At 35.9% G+C, this 12,650-nt stretch overlaps 2 protein-coding genes and 1 long non-coding RNA gene across 3 annotated transcripts; all 3 read right to left on the bottom strand.

Moving 5' to 3' along the window:
• Window positions 1-654: 654 nt before the first annotated feature.
• On the bottom strand, window positions 655-1,959 carry LOC135150391 (uncharacterized). The gene is made up of 2 exons (XM_064086677.1): window positions 1,226-1,959; window positions 655-1,075 (listed from the first exon to the last, which is right to left on the bottom strand). Exons 1-2 carry the CDS (start codon window positions 1,957-1,959, stop codon window positions 655-657), a joined length of 1,155 nt encoding a protein of 384 aa, XP_063942747.1.
• Window positions 1,960-3,637: 1,678 nt separating this feature from the next.
• Window positions 3,638-4,462, bottom strand: LOC135150393 (uncharacterized mitochondrial protein AtMg00810-like). Its single transcript, XM_064086678.1, has one exon. The coding sequence runs from the start codon at window positions 4,460-4,462 to the stop codon at window positions 3,638-3,640; it is 825 nt and encodes a 274-aa protein (XP_063942748.1).
• A 6,196-nt stretch (window positions 4,463-10,658) lies between these two features.
• Window positions 10,659-12,103, bottom strand: LOC135150196 (uncharacterized). The gene is made up of 3 exons (XR_010288477.1): window positions 11,929-12,103; window positions 11,518-11,605; window positions 10,659-10,792 (listed from the first exon to the last, which is right to left on the bottom strand). It is a non-coding gene; the product is annotated as an uncharacterized LOC135150196 (long non-coding RNA).
• Window positions 12,104-12,650: the final 547 nt, after the last annotated feature.

The raw sequence follows: 12,650 nt of genomic DNA on the forward strand, positions 1-12,650 counted from the left end.
ATCGTTAGAAAATAAACCAGCAACTTTTCGTTCTTCCTCGCTCCATCTCCAGTAATCTGATTCATCAAACTCAACATCTCGAGAAATAAATTAATTTCTTCGTCAGGGGATTATAAAGTCTGTATGCCTTACTCCTTTTATCATATCCGGTAAATATACACTCGTCTCCTCATCTGAGTACCTTCAAATAATGACCACTCCGCTTTTCCGCCAGTGTTTTGAACTCCTTTAATTTATCAAGAGCCTCTTATTTTTCTTTGATGATATACACCCAACTTTTCCTGCTAAAATCATCAATAAATGTTAGGTAATATCTATTACCTCCAAGTGATGAGATGTCAAATGGACAAGCAATATCTGTGTGAACTATCTCCAATGGCCTTCTGGCTCTCCATGATTTTCCAACGGGAAAACTTTGACGATGTTGCTTCCCCTTTACACACGCTTCACACAAATTTTCTGGTTCATTGATTTCTGGCAAACCGTCCACCATTTATGTCTTTGACAATTATTTCAGGCCAGAAAATTCAAGATGACCATATCTCAAATGCCACAACCACGAGTCATTTTTAATGACCGACTTTAAGCACTTCTGCGCCTTAGTTTGCAAATCAAGCGTAAACAAATGATTCTTTGACATCTCCACATTTGCAATCAATTCCCGAGCTTGATTTCTAATAATGAGGGATTGTCCTGCATCCGTATATTATATCCTTTTTCCACAAGTTGGCCAAGACTGATAATATTACTCTTCAAAGCGGGAATATAATAAACATGATTTACATATTTCTTTTCACCTTTCTTCGACATGATCGTGATAGTACCTTTTTCTTTGACCAGAATCATTGATGAGTCACCAAGAGTAACTTCTCCGCTAATGGTGTCGGCTATCTCCGTGAATAACTCCTTGTGACCAGTCATGTAATTACTGGCCCCTGAGTCAAGATACCAAACATTCTTCTTGCTTTCCTCGTCTCCTTTGTAAGTGAGGAACGCAGTAGTGCCAACATCTTTATCTTCTTTTGCTGCTGCAAAATGACTTCTTTCTTCCACCTTCGGTGCTCTACACTTATAACTGAAGTGACCAAATTTATTACAATCATAACATTGAAACTGAGACTTGTCACCTCGTTGTTGAAATCCGCCTCGTCCTCGACCTCTGAAATTTTGACCACGACTAAATGGCTGATAGACTTCATCTGGCTTTTATTGATGGACTGCCTACTGCCTTCCTCGTCCTTGTCCACCACAGTAGCCACCTCTGCCACGTGCAGAACTGCTACTGCCAGAACTGTCACCAATGGACACCTTACTTTGCAACGCCTTTTCCAAATGGCTTGGATCATCATATAGGTTCATTCGTTGCTCGTGGGCTTGAAGAGAACCTACGAGCTCATCAATAGAAATCGTGGACAAGTCTTTTGACTCCTCGATGGAGGTAACAACGTAATAAAATTTTCTTGTTAATGAACGAAGCAACTTTTTCATGACCCGAACATCATCGAGACTTTCGCCATTTCTTTTCATCTGATTTTTCACAGTTTTCAAACGCGTAACAAATTCACCAATATTTCCTGAACTCTTAATCTTCAAATTTTCGAACTCGGCACGTAGAACTTGGAGCCGTACCTGTTTAACTTTCTCGACACCCTGGAACGATTTCTGCAGAATCTCCCACGCGTCTTTCGCCGTTTTCTCATTTGAAATATATTTAAAGGTTGATTCATCAACTCCTTGAATAATTGTATATAACGCCTTTTTATCGTTTTTCTGGGTCTCTTTCAAAGTCATCTTCTCTGCATTTGAAAGGGCCGCTTCATCCTCTCGCTCGTCATACCCACTTTCGACAATATCCCAACTATCGTATGAACCGAGTAACACCTTCATTTGGATACTCCAGTTCCCGTAATTTGTTGCCGTCAATTTTGGGATTTGTGGTTGCACCATCATATTTGACATTTTTCTTCTCCGAAATAACCTATATATATAATAAACTACCAACTTTCTTTCTTGTTACAAAGCACAGGCTATAGCCTTTTCTCTCGCACAACACAGGACAGAACTTCTGCTCTTTTTCTCTTCTCTCTTCAGATTTTTACACTGTATATTACACCAAACAAACACCTTATTTATAGGCTACAAAATACAAGTACACATCATGGCTTACATCAGAGAATAGTTATTATTATAGACTTTTACCAACTTACATGCAGCCTACCACATTTTCCATATTTTCTGGAATGTATATAGCTGTGTCTTCATGTATTTACTCTTCACTTGAGACCAGCCTTAATACCATGAGCTGCAGTACAAGATTTCTTCTGTTTTCATTTGTGCGTGTATTGTATTTTACACAACCCACCTGTTTTCCTGGCCTTCATAAAAACACAGCTGCCTTGGTGATCATTTCTTCAACACGTATTTGACTTTCTCCTAGCATGCATGCAGATAGTATATATAGTATTTATTCAGCCCACCTTAATTTATGCATGCACATTAAATCAACCCATCTATTATAATTAATATATTGCTAGCCGGAGAGTTTGAAATTCTAACAATATCGAGAGTTAATGAGTCCTTAAACGTAATAGATTAACATATACATAAACAAATCCTAATTAAAAATTATCTAATAATTCATAGGTGCAATTAGCTTCATAACCTACACGGCAACCAACTCTTGCAGGGGTACAATAGACCACAAAAAAGCATTTTAATACATATAAACATTGCTACACAGTATTTTCATATGTTAAAAAATAAAAACAGACCACAAAATTTGTATAAAAATCAAAACTTTGGCAAATATTAGAAACCAAAAAATCAAGGGCATAGCCCAAGAACCGCATTTCAGCACAATAACCACTGAGAGGGGGGGGGGGGGGGCAGAGAGTGAGGGAGGGATACCACACCCATACAGATACACATATACAGCATACCAGAATCATCGATTGACACACCCAATTCACTTAAAACCCTAAATTGAAACTCTCAAAATAGAGAAAAAGAGCCACAATATGCAACAAACAAATACAATTGATAGTAAAAGTGTTAGAGAGTATGTAGAGAGAAGAAAACTAATATTATCATTCAACTTGTTAACTACAAAATGACTATTACACCAATATAAGGAGTCTTCAGCTATATACACAGACTTGTATCTATTTAGAATTTTAACTAACTCTAACAAACTTGTGCTTATTCCAGCTGTACTAATATCCTGCTGTCTCGTCCATGATAGCACACTCTGTGGTGCTTACATCCCCCTCAAGTTAGATATTGGGAAGAAATTGACAACACCTGACTTGGACAAGAGATACGCCAAATGACCCGAAGCAAGAGCTTTTGTGAATAAGTCAGCGGGTTGTTGTAGTGTAGGAAGATAAGCAGTAGAAATGATCCCTTTGGTAAGCTTTTATCGAACAAGATGACAATCAATCTCAATATGTTTTGTACGCTCATGGAAAACCGGATTGGAGGTGATATGAAAAGCAGACCGATTATCACAGAATAGAGTAACAGGCGTGAGATTGATTATGTGCATGTCAGCAAGCAAGGCTAAAATCCAACTGAGTTCATAATTCGTATCAGCCATTGCACGGTATTCCGCTTCAGAGGAAGATCTCGAGACTGTGGGCTACTTCTTGGAGCGCCAGGAGATTAAAGAGGCACCCAACATAACACAAAAACCTGTGATGGAACGTCGAGTAATTCTACAGGCTGCCCAATCAGCATAGCTAAAAGCAGTAAGTTTGAGAGAACTAGAGGCAGAGAAGAGCAAGCCTTGGCCCGCTGTTGCCTTGAGATAGCGAAGAATCTTGAGCACAACATGATAATGACAGACCTTAGGTTTGGACATGAACTGAGCAAGCGTATTCAAAGTGTATGCAATATCGTGTCGAGAAATCGTAAGATAGATTAGCCGACCAATGACCCTACGATATAGTGAAACATCATGAAAATCAGTTTCTGTAGATAAATCAGTAAGTAGACCATTATTTTGTTTCAAGGGTATAACCGAGGACTTGCAATTCAGAAGACCCACATCAGTTAACAAATCTTGAGTATACTTTTTCTGGTGCAGGTGAATACCTTGAGAAGAACAAGCTAACTCAAGACCAAGAAAATATTTAAGATGCCCCAAATCCTTAATCTGGAAACGAGTGGAAAGAAATAGTTTGACTTTTGTCATGGTGCCTTGATCATTACCAGCCAAAACCATATCATCAACATACACCAGAAAGACAGTAATGGAGCCTTGTTGTGTAAACACAAACATACTGTGATCGCAAGCACATTGTTTGAAACCAAAGTCAAGTAATGCTGAACACAATTTCATAAACCAGCAATGAGGCGCCTGGCGAAGTCCATAGATAGACTTTAAAAGTTTGCAAACTAGACGCGGACCTTGATATTTTTGCAACAGCGTAGGCGAAACAGAGTACCCCGAAGAAAGTGACATATACACATCTTCTTTTAAATCACCATTAAGGAAAGCCGTTGTAACATCAAGTTAAGTAAGTGACCGACCCTGAACATCAAAAGCAGCTAATAAAGTGCGTAAAGTTGTCATTTTGACAACTGATGCAAACGACTCGAAATAATCAAGACCCTCCATTTGCGTGCAACCTTTCACCACCAAGCGAGCTTTATAACGCTCCACACTTTCATGAGCACAGTATTTTACTTTGTATATCCAGCGACACCCAACAGGCTTCTTGTTAGCAGGTAATGGAGTAATAACCCAAGTTTTATTGGCCTCCAAAGCAGCCAATTCAGAAGCCATTGCAATACACCATTCTGGTGATTGCACAGCCTGCTGATATGAATTGGGTTCAGGATTCTTGGCCACATTAGCTGTAAAGGCCTGATAGGTTGAAGAAAACACTATGTTAGCCTGCATTGTCAATGGTAATCCCACAAAATCCTTGAGTTTTTGAGGAACAACGCGTGTTTAAGTGGGTCGTACATGCTCTATGATTGGTGAAGGCACAGTTGGACTAGAAACTTCAGGAGAATTAACATTTGTAGTATCTTCACTGGAAGACACCCAATCTGAATCAGTTGGAGACAAAGAATTATCCGGAGAATTATTTGCTGAGGGACTATCTCTTTCTTGTGTTAAGAAGAGAGTATCCTCAAGTGGATCAACCAGCACTTGAAGGTCCGGAAACAAAGTAGTGGAAGGAGAAGACTTAATCTCCTTAAATAGAAATATAGTCTCAAAAAACTGAACATGCCGTGTAATAACACCCTTCCGAGGACTAATGTCCAGCACTTTTTAACCTTTATGATCAAAAGCATAACCAAGAAAAACTCCTTTAAAAGCACGTGCACCAAATTTGTCAGGTGGTTTTGGGAGAATAGAGGCAAAGTAGAGTGATCCAAATATTCTGAGGTGACTATACAGAGGCAACTGATTGAACAACAGTTCAAAAGGTATATTGCCCTGCAGCACTCGGGTCGGTGTACGATTGATTAAGTAGGTAGCATTTAAGAGCGCATCTCCCCAAAAATGTATGGGCAAGACTGCATGTAGTCGTAAAGTTCTGGCAACATGGAGTAAGTAACGGTGTTTCCGTTCAACAATACTATTTTGTTGTGGGGTATACACACAACTCTTTTGATGCAGCACACCTAAGGCAGCTAGATGCATACTAATTGTAGTATTAACAAATTCAGTGCCGTGATCCGACCGTAGAACTTTTACCACTCTACCAAACTGAGTTTTGACATAGGCTAAAAACTGAATAAGAACTGTAGATGCTTGAGATTTTTCAGACAAAAGAAAGGTCCAAGTGTATCTAGACCTATCATACACTAAAGTGAGAAAATAGGTGCAGTTGCCATGAGTTTTGTGCATATATGGACCTCATAAATAAGCATGAAGTAAATCAAAACAAGCCGTACTTAGATTGTTTTGCTTCAAAGAAGCTGTCACAGAAAGGTAATTCCATACATGTCTTAGGTAAAGGTAAAAGTTTAAGCACTTGTAAGGGAACATGCCCCAATCTAGCGTGCTAACTAGAATCATCCTCCTGTGGATAGGATCCTGAAGACAACAACTAGAGCTAGTGAAAACAATGCTATATGGGGTACTTGTTACTAACTTTGGTATGGATAAAAGCTTATATCGGAAGGTAGGTACACATAAGATAGAGTGCAAAGTGATAATAGATGAAACTTGGACAGAATCCACATGAGTAACCTTGGCAGTCTAAATGTTTGGCAATGCTAAAGTGGCATTGCAGGGCTGAACATTCTATAATAAATGCATATAAGGAGTAATATGGTCAGCAGTATAGCAAATAAAACATGTGCCCGATCTATAAAGGAAAACTCATCTCTGTTTTACAAAATTTACATTCCACAACAAACCATAATTCCAGATTTCCATGTAATTACCAAGGATAGCAAGCCACCCAGTCATACACTAAGCTGAAATACTGTCTTTCTCCAAATACTCACCATCCAATCAAACACTAATGGGCTCTGAGCTAAATTTAGAAACTTTTCAGGAATCTCAAAAGCAGAAACTGAGCGAAAGGAAGCATATGAGCAAATGGGCTGTGAGCAAAAATCTTAAAGATTAGAAATAAAAAAGCCCGTATTAATATCAAGAAACCCACTTATGGATCTCCAAAAATGAAGATTCAGATGTCAAGAAGATCAAGAAATCATGAACAGTGGTGTCGGTGTATGCAAGTGGAACAAGCAAGTGACTTTAGACCGCTATAAAAATGACCAAAACTTTTTGCCGTAATTACATGTATTTACGACGGAACTAGCCTAAAATTTCCGTCGTAAACAGCCGGTTTTGTTGTAGTTTTGTTAATAACTGAGGAAAAAAACATGGCTAAGATGGATCCATGGTCAAGAATAGCCCTTCAACTTTACCTATAAAAATTAAAATTATAAATATATATAACTTTTTTAGATATATATGGGGGTTTAATCCACTACAAACTCCCTTAAACTAAAAACCAGAAACTAGTAATTGGAATAGTTATATTCAGTGATTATTCAGTTATATCTCAGCTCCATCCCCATCCAGCACCAGCCCCACCGCCACCCTAGCCTTCCTTCGATCACCGTCATGATTTCCACTTACCACCATTATTTTCGATATATAATTCCTAGATTCAGCCACCAATCACTAATTCATATTGCAAACATCACTAATATATGGTGCAAAAATCACCAATTTATATGATATTAATCACTAAAATTTATCAATATTTCACCTTATATATCATCAACATTACCCGCTACCTCACATCTGCTACCAAAATCCTATCGTCAGTCCTTGCCGCCGCCATCATAACACCACATCATCATCACCATATCAATCACCGTCACGACACCTTAACCACCACATCTACACCAATTATCAGCATTATGTCAAACGCAAATCTCGAGGCAGAGCTCCGACAAATCAGACAACTAATCTAGCTGCTATGGCGACCACCATGGCTTTTCTATTCAGCAGTTAAGAGTTTGCAGTCCTGAGATTTTGGAGAAATAAAGGAGAAGGAAGGCAGCGGGAGAGAAATAAGAGGGCTGGGGTTGGAGTTGAGGTGGCTGTGGTGATAGTTGCACCAATGTACTATGTTTCGATTTGCATTTGGAATGGAATTGGCGGAATAGACCACTATAACAAAATGACAGGGCAAAATGAAAACTACACATAGATTACAGTTCAACACTTCATGATACACATACACCATAAGATCACTCAAGTTTTGCCTCTCTTACCACTTTAGGAAAGATAAAACAATTAAAAAGACACTTATACTACTACTATGAAATCTGTTGTGCAGGGATATTCAAGAACTATTCAAATTTTTCATGCTTCTTTAAACCTAATCTTATAAAATAGAGTCACTAATTTCTCAATTTTTGAGTCAGAAAAAAAATTTGAAGGAACCAATCACAGGAAGGAAAACTTAATGCTTCTAGGTTTTTACAGTTTAGAGATGGAAAGTTGCGGGGAGAATTCAATACCACATCTCTTGGTGTTGTTACACCTGTACATAAATTTATGATTTCACTCATAAATGTAATGAGAGGTAAGGAATTTTCATGTTGTCCATAACGATGTCTCCCTCGACGGAGGAGAGGTATAAGGTTAGTTTACAAAGCAGCCCATGGTGTTTTTATATAGTATGTATTTTATCATCACCACTATATTGTGATGGATGATAGATCTTTTTCAAATTCTTGTAAATATTAATATTTTAATAAACAAGCTTACCACTTTCATATTCCTATTCCTATGTAAGCAGATTTTGCTCTTATTAGTATGGTAGTGCACATGTTACGTTGGAAAATTCTTGTACCTAGGGCAGACAAGACAAAAAATGTAGTCTTACTTTTGAGGCAAGAAGGCTCCTGGTATGAAGTATTAATTAGGATACACGCTTTGCCTATATGGTCAGCAAAATCAAAATGTTTAATCCACCCATAACCTTTCACCTTTCAAGAACTCATATACTAGGATCGCTACCAAAAACACTGCAATAAACATCGGTTTTTAGACAAGCTCTTGAAAATTTTGGCCGCAATGTATGGGTGAATAAAGATGTCATTTGCTTAGACATCGGTTTGGACAGCAGACTAAAAATATTTACAACATTAGCTTTATTAAATTCTTGATGGCTCTATGTATTGTATTGTTAATTTAGAATAATTAATATCTCACTCAAAAGATACGATAATGCATGAAATAACCACTAAGTAAATAAAATATCTACAGTATCATTATATTTCAACATCCATTAGATAACAAACTAGGGTGATGTTAAAAAAGGGTTTAGCATTAAATTATTGTATAACTTGTACCTGACTTGGGTTCGCTGTATTACAAAATATATTACCAATGAAACGAGCTTAAAATCTTAATATTGTCTTCTTTGGCATATTCATTGGGTTGTTCTATTATTTATGTGTATGTTCGTTTGAAGTATGTATCATTATGTTATTACTTATCAATGAAGAAAAATTACTCGCGGTGGATTTAAAAGCGGTGAACATATATAACATTAACATTAGTTTATTTGATAAAAATTCGATGCTCTATTTATCATTAGGAATTGATTCAGCAAAGAACGCCAAGAGATTCTACATTTATTTGTGTTCATGATTATGATTGTGCTTGCCTGCTAGACTGTCTTTACATTTTATTAAATACTCAAATTTCGCCAAAATTTCTTCACACTTACATGTCAGTCACTTTGATGATGCTAAATTCAATCTTGATATTTATTAACAGAAAGCTGGTGATGAACAAAGATGGGGAAGGTGGGCCAAGTCAAACTACAAACAAAGAGGAAGCAAATTAACCGGAAGATACAATGGCCTTGGCAACATATGTGTATACTACATTAGCAGGTAATACCGAGCCCCCAAATGATGACGCGGAACAATATACCAGTAGGTGCACCTACTGAGCCTTCAAATGATGCCAAACCGCCTTTTCTTGACATCACCGAAGATTCACCAAAAACTAACAACGCAGGTATGGAAGAGTCCCGCACAGGTAATTTAATTTTATGTTCCATGTTATGAGTTCAGTTGTTAACCTTGATAATACTAACACTGATCTTTCCCTAGCCATCCTCCCTCCACAAGCTGCAGCCGGAACTATTCCAAAGCAACGACGCACGCCTAGTTATAGGTCATTGGTGATGACGATGAGGACATTGATGACATTGTGCATATAAAAACTTCTTATGGTAGTGCAACTAATCATTGATCTTATGGGTTGTCTATCATGTTTTGGAAAACCCATATATGGCCCGTTCTTATGAAGTCTGTAGGTAGAATTCTATAGCTTCATAAGAACGGGCCATTCATGGGCTTTCCAAAATAGTATAGACAACCAATAAGATCAATAATTAGTTGCACCACCATAGAAGTTTTTAAATGCAAAATGTCGTCAATGTCCTCATCGTCATTATCAATCACCTGTAACAAGGCATGCGTCGTTGCTTTGGAATAGTTCCGTCTGCTGCTTGTCAAGGGAGGATGACTAGGGAAAGATCTGTGTTAGTATTATCAAAGTTAACAACTCAACTCATAACAGGGAACATAAAATTAAATCACCTCTGCGGTGCTCTTCCATACCTGCTTTGTTATTTTTCGGTGAATCTTCGGTGATGTCAAGAAAAGGCGGCTTGGTATCATTTGAAGGCTCAGTAGGGGCACCTACTTGTGTAGTATCCATATATTGTTCTCCCATGATCTATAATTGCCTTAAAAGGTCCAATGAGTCATCATTTCGGGGCTCGGTATCATCTGCTGGTGTAGTATTCACATATGTTGCCAAGACCATTGTATCTTTGGGTTAATTTGCTTCCTCTTTGTTTGTAGTTTGACTTGGCCCACCTTATCCATCTTTGTTCATCACGAGCTTGCTGTTAATAAATATCAAGATTGAATTTAGCATTATCAAAGTGACTTGACATGTAATTATGAAGATATTTATGAAACAACTGAACGGTAATACAACAAAAGATTTCTAATCACTAAATCAATAAACAAATAAAGAGAAATAATTCTATCATAGATGTATATATATTGAATTTACAAACTTAATAGAAAACGTACAAAAATATTATAATTCAAACTTATATAAAAAAGCATAACACATAATTATACATACATAAATAGGCACAAGCCATACAAATAAAAATTTCACAGCATGTAACAAATAACATGAGTTGTACGAGCCATTACCTTATGAACCATCCTTAGGATGGTGAGGAGAATGTGTCAACACTAACCAGCAACACTTCAAACAAATAGTTGCAAAATAAGAAATTAGCAAATATTTCAAGTGACAAGTATTGAAAATAGTTATATACTTATGTAACCCGGTTTTGTTTCACATAAAATTTAATCTAGGCATGGTTGAGTGAAAAAAGAATAATAATATCTCCTTTTGGTACTACAAGTCTACAAATGTGGAGTCCATTAGTATTATATTGTTAAACAGTTTCAAATACTAAAAACACTCATAACAATATATTATCATATAATATTTCATTAAAAAATTATAATGATATATAAATAAAATTATAAATATACAATTTTGAATATGTTTTTTTAACAAGAATATCAAAAAGACATCTATACTATACGTTTGCAATTCGATTGATTAGATTACTGAATCTTTCAAAGGTATTACACGATCGGCTATGTTTGGCAAAAATTGAATTTTCTTAATTTTTTTATTTTTAAATCTACATAAACTAAATTCGGATTAATGTACTAATATATATATATATATATATATATATATATATATATATAGTCAGTTGAATAATATAATTTAATTAAAATTCAATTCATTAATACTAAAATACTAATAAAATGATGTTAAAACTTATATTATAAATAATAATTATAAACTATATACCCGCCCGTGCTTCGCACGGGTTAAAGGCTAGTAATCTTTATATGTATTTAAAAGTAATGAGATCAGTTCTGTAGTTGAATATGTGTATAATAGCTCACCTTTTTCTAAAGCCTGTGGATGGGGGCCATGGATGGCCTTCAACCTTCTTCATTGTTCATAAAGTTACTTTGCTCATCACCAGGGCTGCTGTTAATAAATATCAAGATTGAATTTTGCATTATCAAAGTGAACAAAATTTAATTATAAAGATATATATGATACAAGTGAACTATAATACAACAAAAAAATTTAAATCACTAAATCAATAAACAGATGAAATCAAAATAATTCTATCATAGATGTATATATTTTAAATTTACAAACATCAAAGTACATGATACAAAAATATTAAAATTCATACTTATATGAAAAATCTAAAGACATAATTATACATATACAAATAGGCACAAGCCATACAAATAAATATTTCACAGCCTGTGGCGAATGACATGAATTATATGAGCCATTACCTTATAAACCACCCTTATGTTGGTGAGGACCCTTAGGTTTGTGAGTTGAAATAGATTTTAGAGGCAATAGAGTTTAGGAAAATCAATTTATGGTAGAGTGGTTTAATATAGGTTCATGGGATAGAGGAGTGCGGCGGAGTTATGCTTTGCTTTTACGCATCCTCAACTTATAAAAGCTAGGGTAAGATGTATTTGGGTTGGTTGAACAAATATCCAATCTTGGACTTTACCTTTTTCTTAATCAAGCCCAACTAAATTCTAACCCATACACATTAAGTTTTAAATTTATTTATACCGTTCAATATCTTAGTCAAACTAGTGAACAATTTTTAAAACATTTCTTAATTTCACTCTACTCAATCCAACTACTAGTTACCGCGGGATTAAACTACTAGGCAGAGTGCAAAAAGAAATTCTCACCACCACCACACCTATCATAAAAAAAGTCAAATAAATAAAAAATAAAAATATGATCCATGATCCACTTGGACTGAATTTCTTAGCGGCCTATAATATTATTATGGATGACATAGCATTTGTTGATTTTTAGTATACAGGTGGAAGAAATTGATATGAAGAAAGCTTCTAAAGTTATATATTTTTAAAACACAAATTTTTTTTGATACATAATTGATAACATATTCTTAGAAAATAGTAATATACTTTGTGATATATTATTCTTCTTATTTAAAAATTGGAAATTAAGCTCATAAACTAAGATT

Source organism: Daucus carota, chromosome 2, assembly GCF_001625215.2.
Source record: "Daucus carota subsp. sativus chromosome 2, DH1 v3.0, whole genome shotgun sequence".
NCBI classification, from domain to species: Eukaryota; Viridiplantae; Streptophyta; class Magnoliopsida; order Apiales; family Apiaceae; genus Daucus; species Daucus carota.

What these genes read in the sequence shown, in the direction of transcription:
- LOC135150391 (XM_064086677.1), bottom strand. Translation starts at nt 1,959, where the DNA reads ATGTCAAATATGATGGTGCAACCACAAATCCCAAAATTGACGGCAACA. An exon ending in GGACAAGGACGAGGAAGGCA is followed by an intron (nt 1,076 to 1,225) that starts GTAGGCAGTCCA and finishes TGGTCACTTCAG; the next exon opens with TTATAAGTGTAGAGCACCGA.
- LOC135150393 (XM_064086678.1), bottom strand. Translation starts at nt 4,462, where the DNA reads ATGTCACTTTCTTCGGGGTACTCTGTTTCGCCTACGCTGTTGCAAAAA.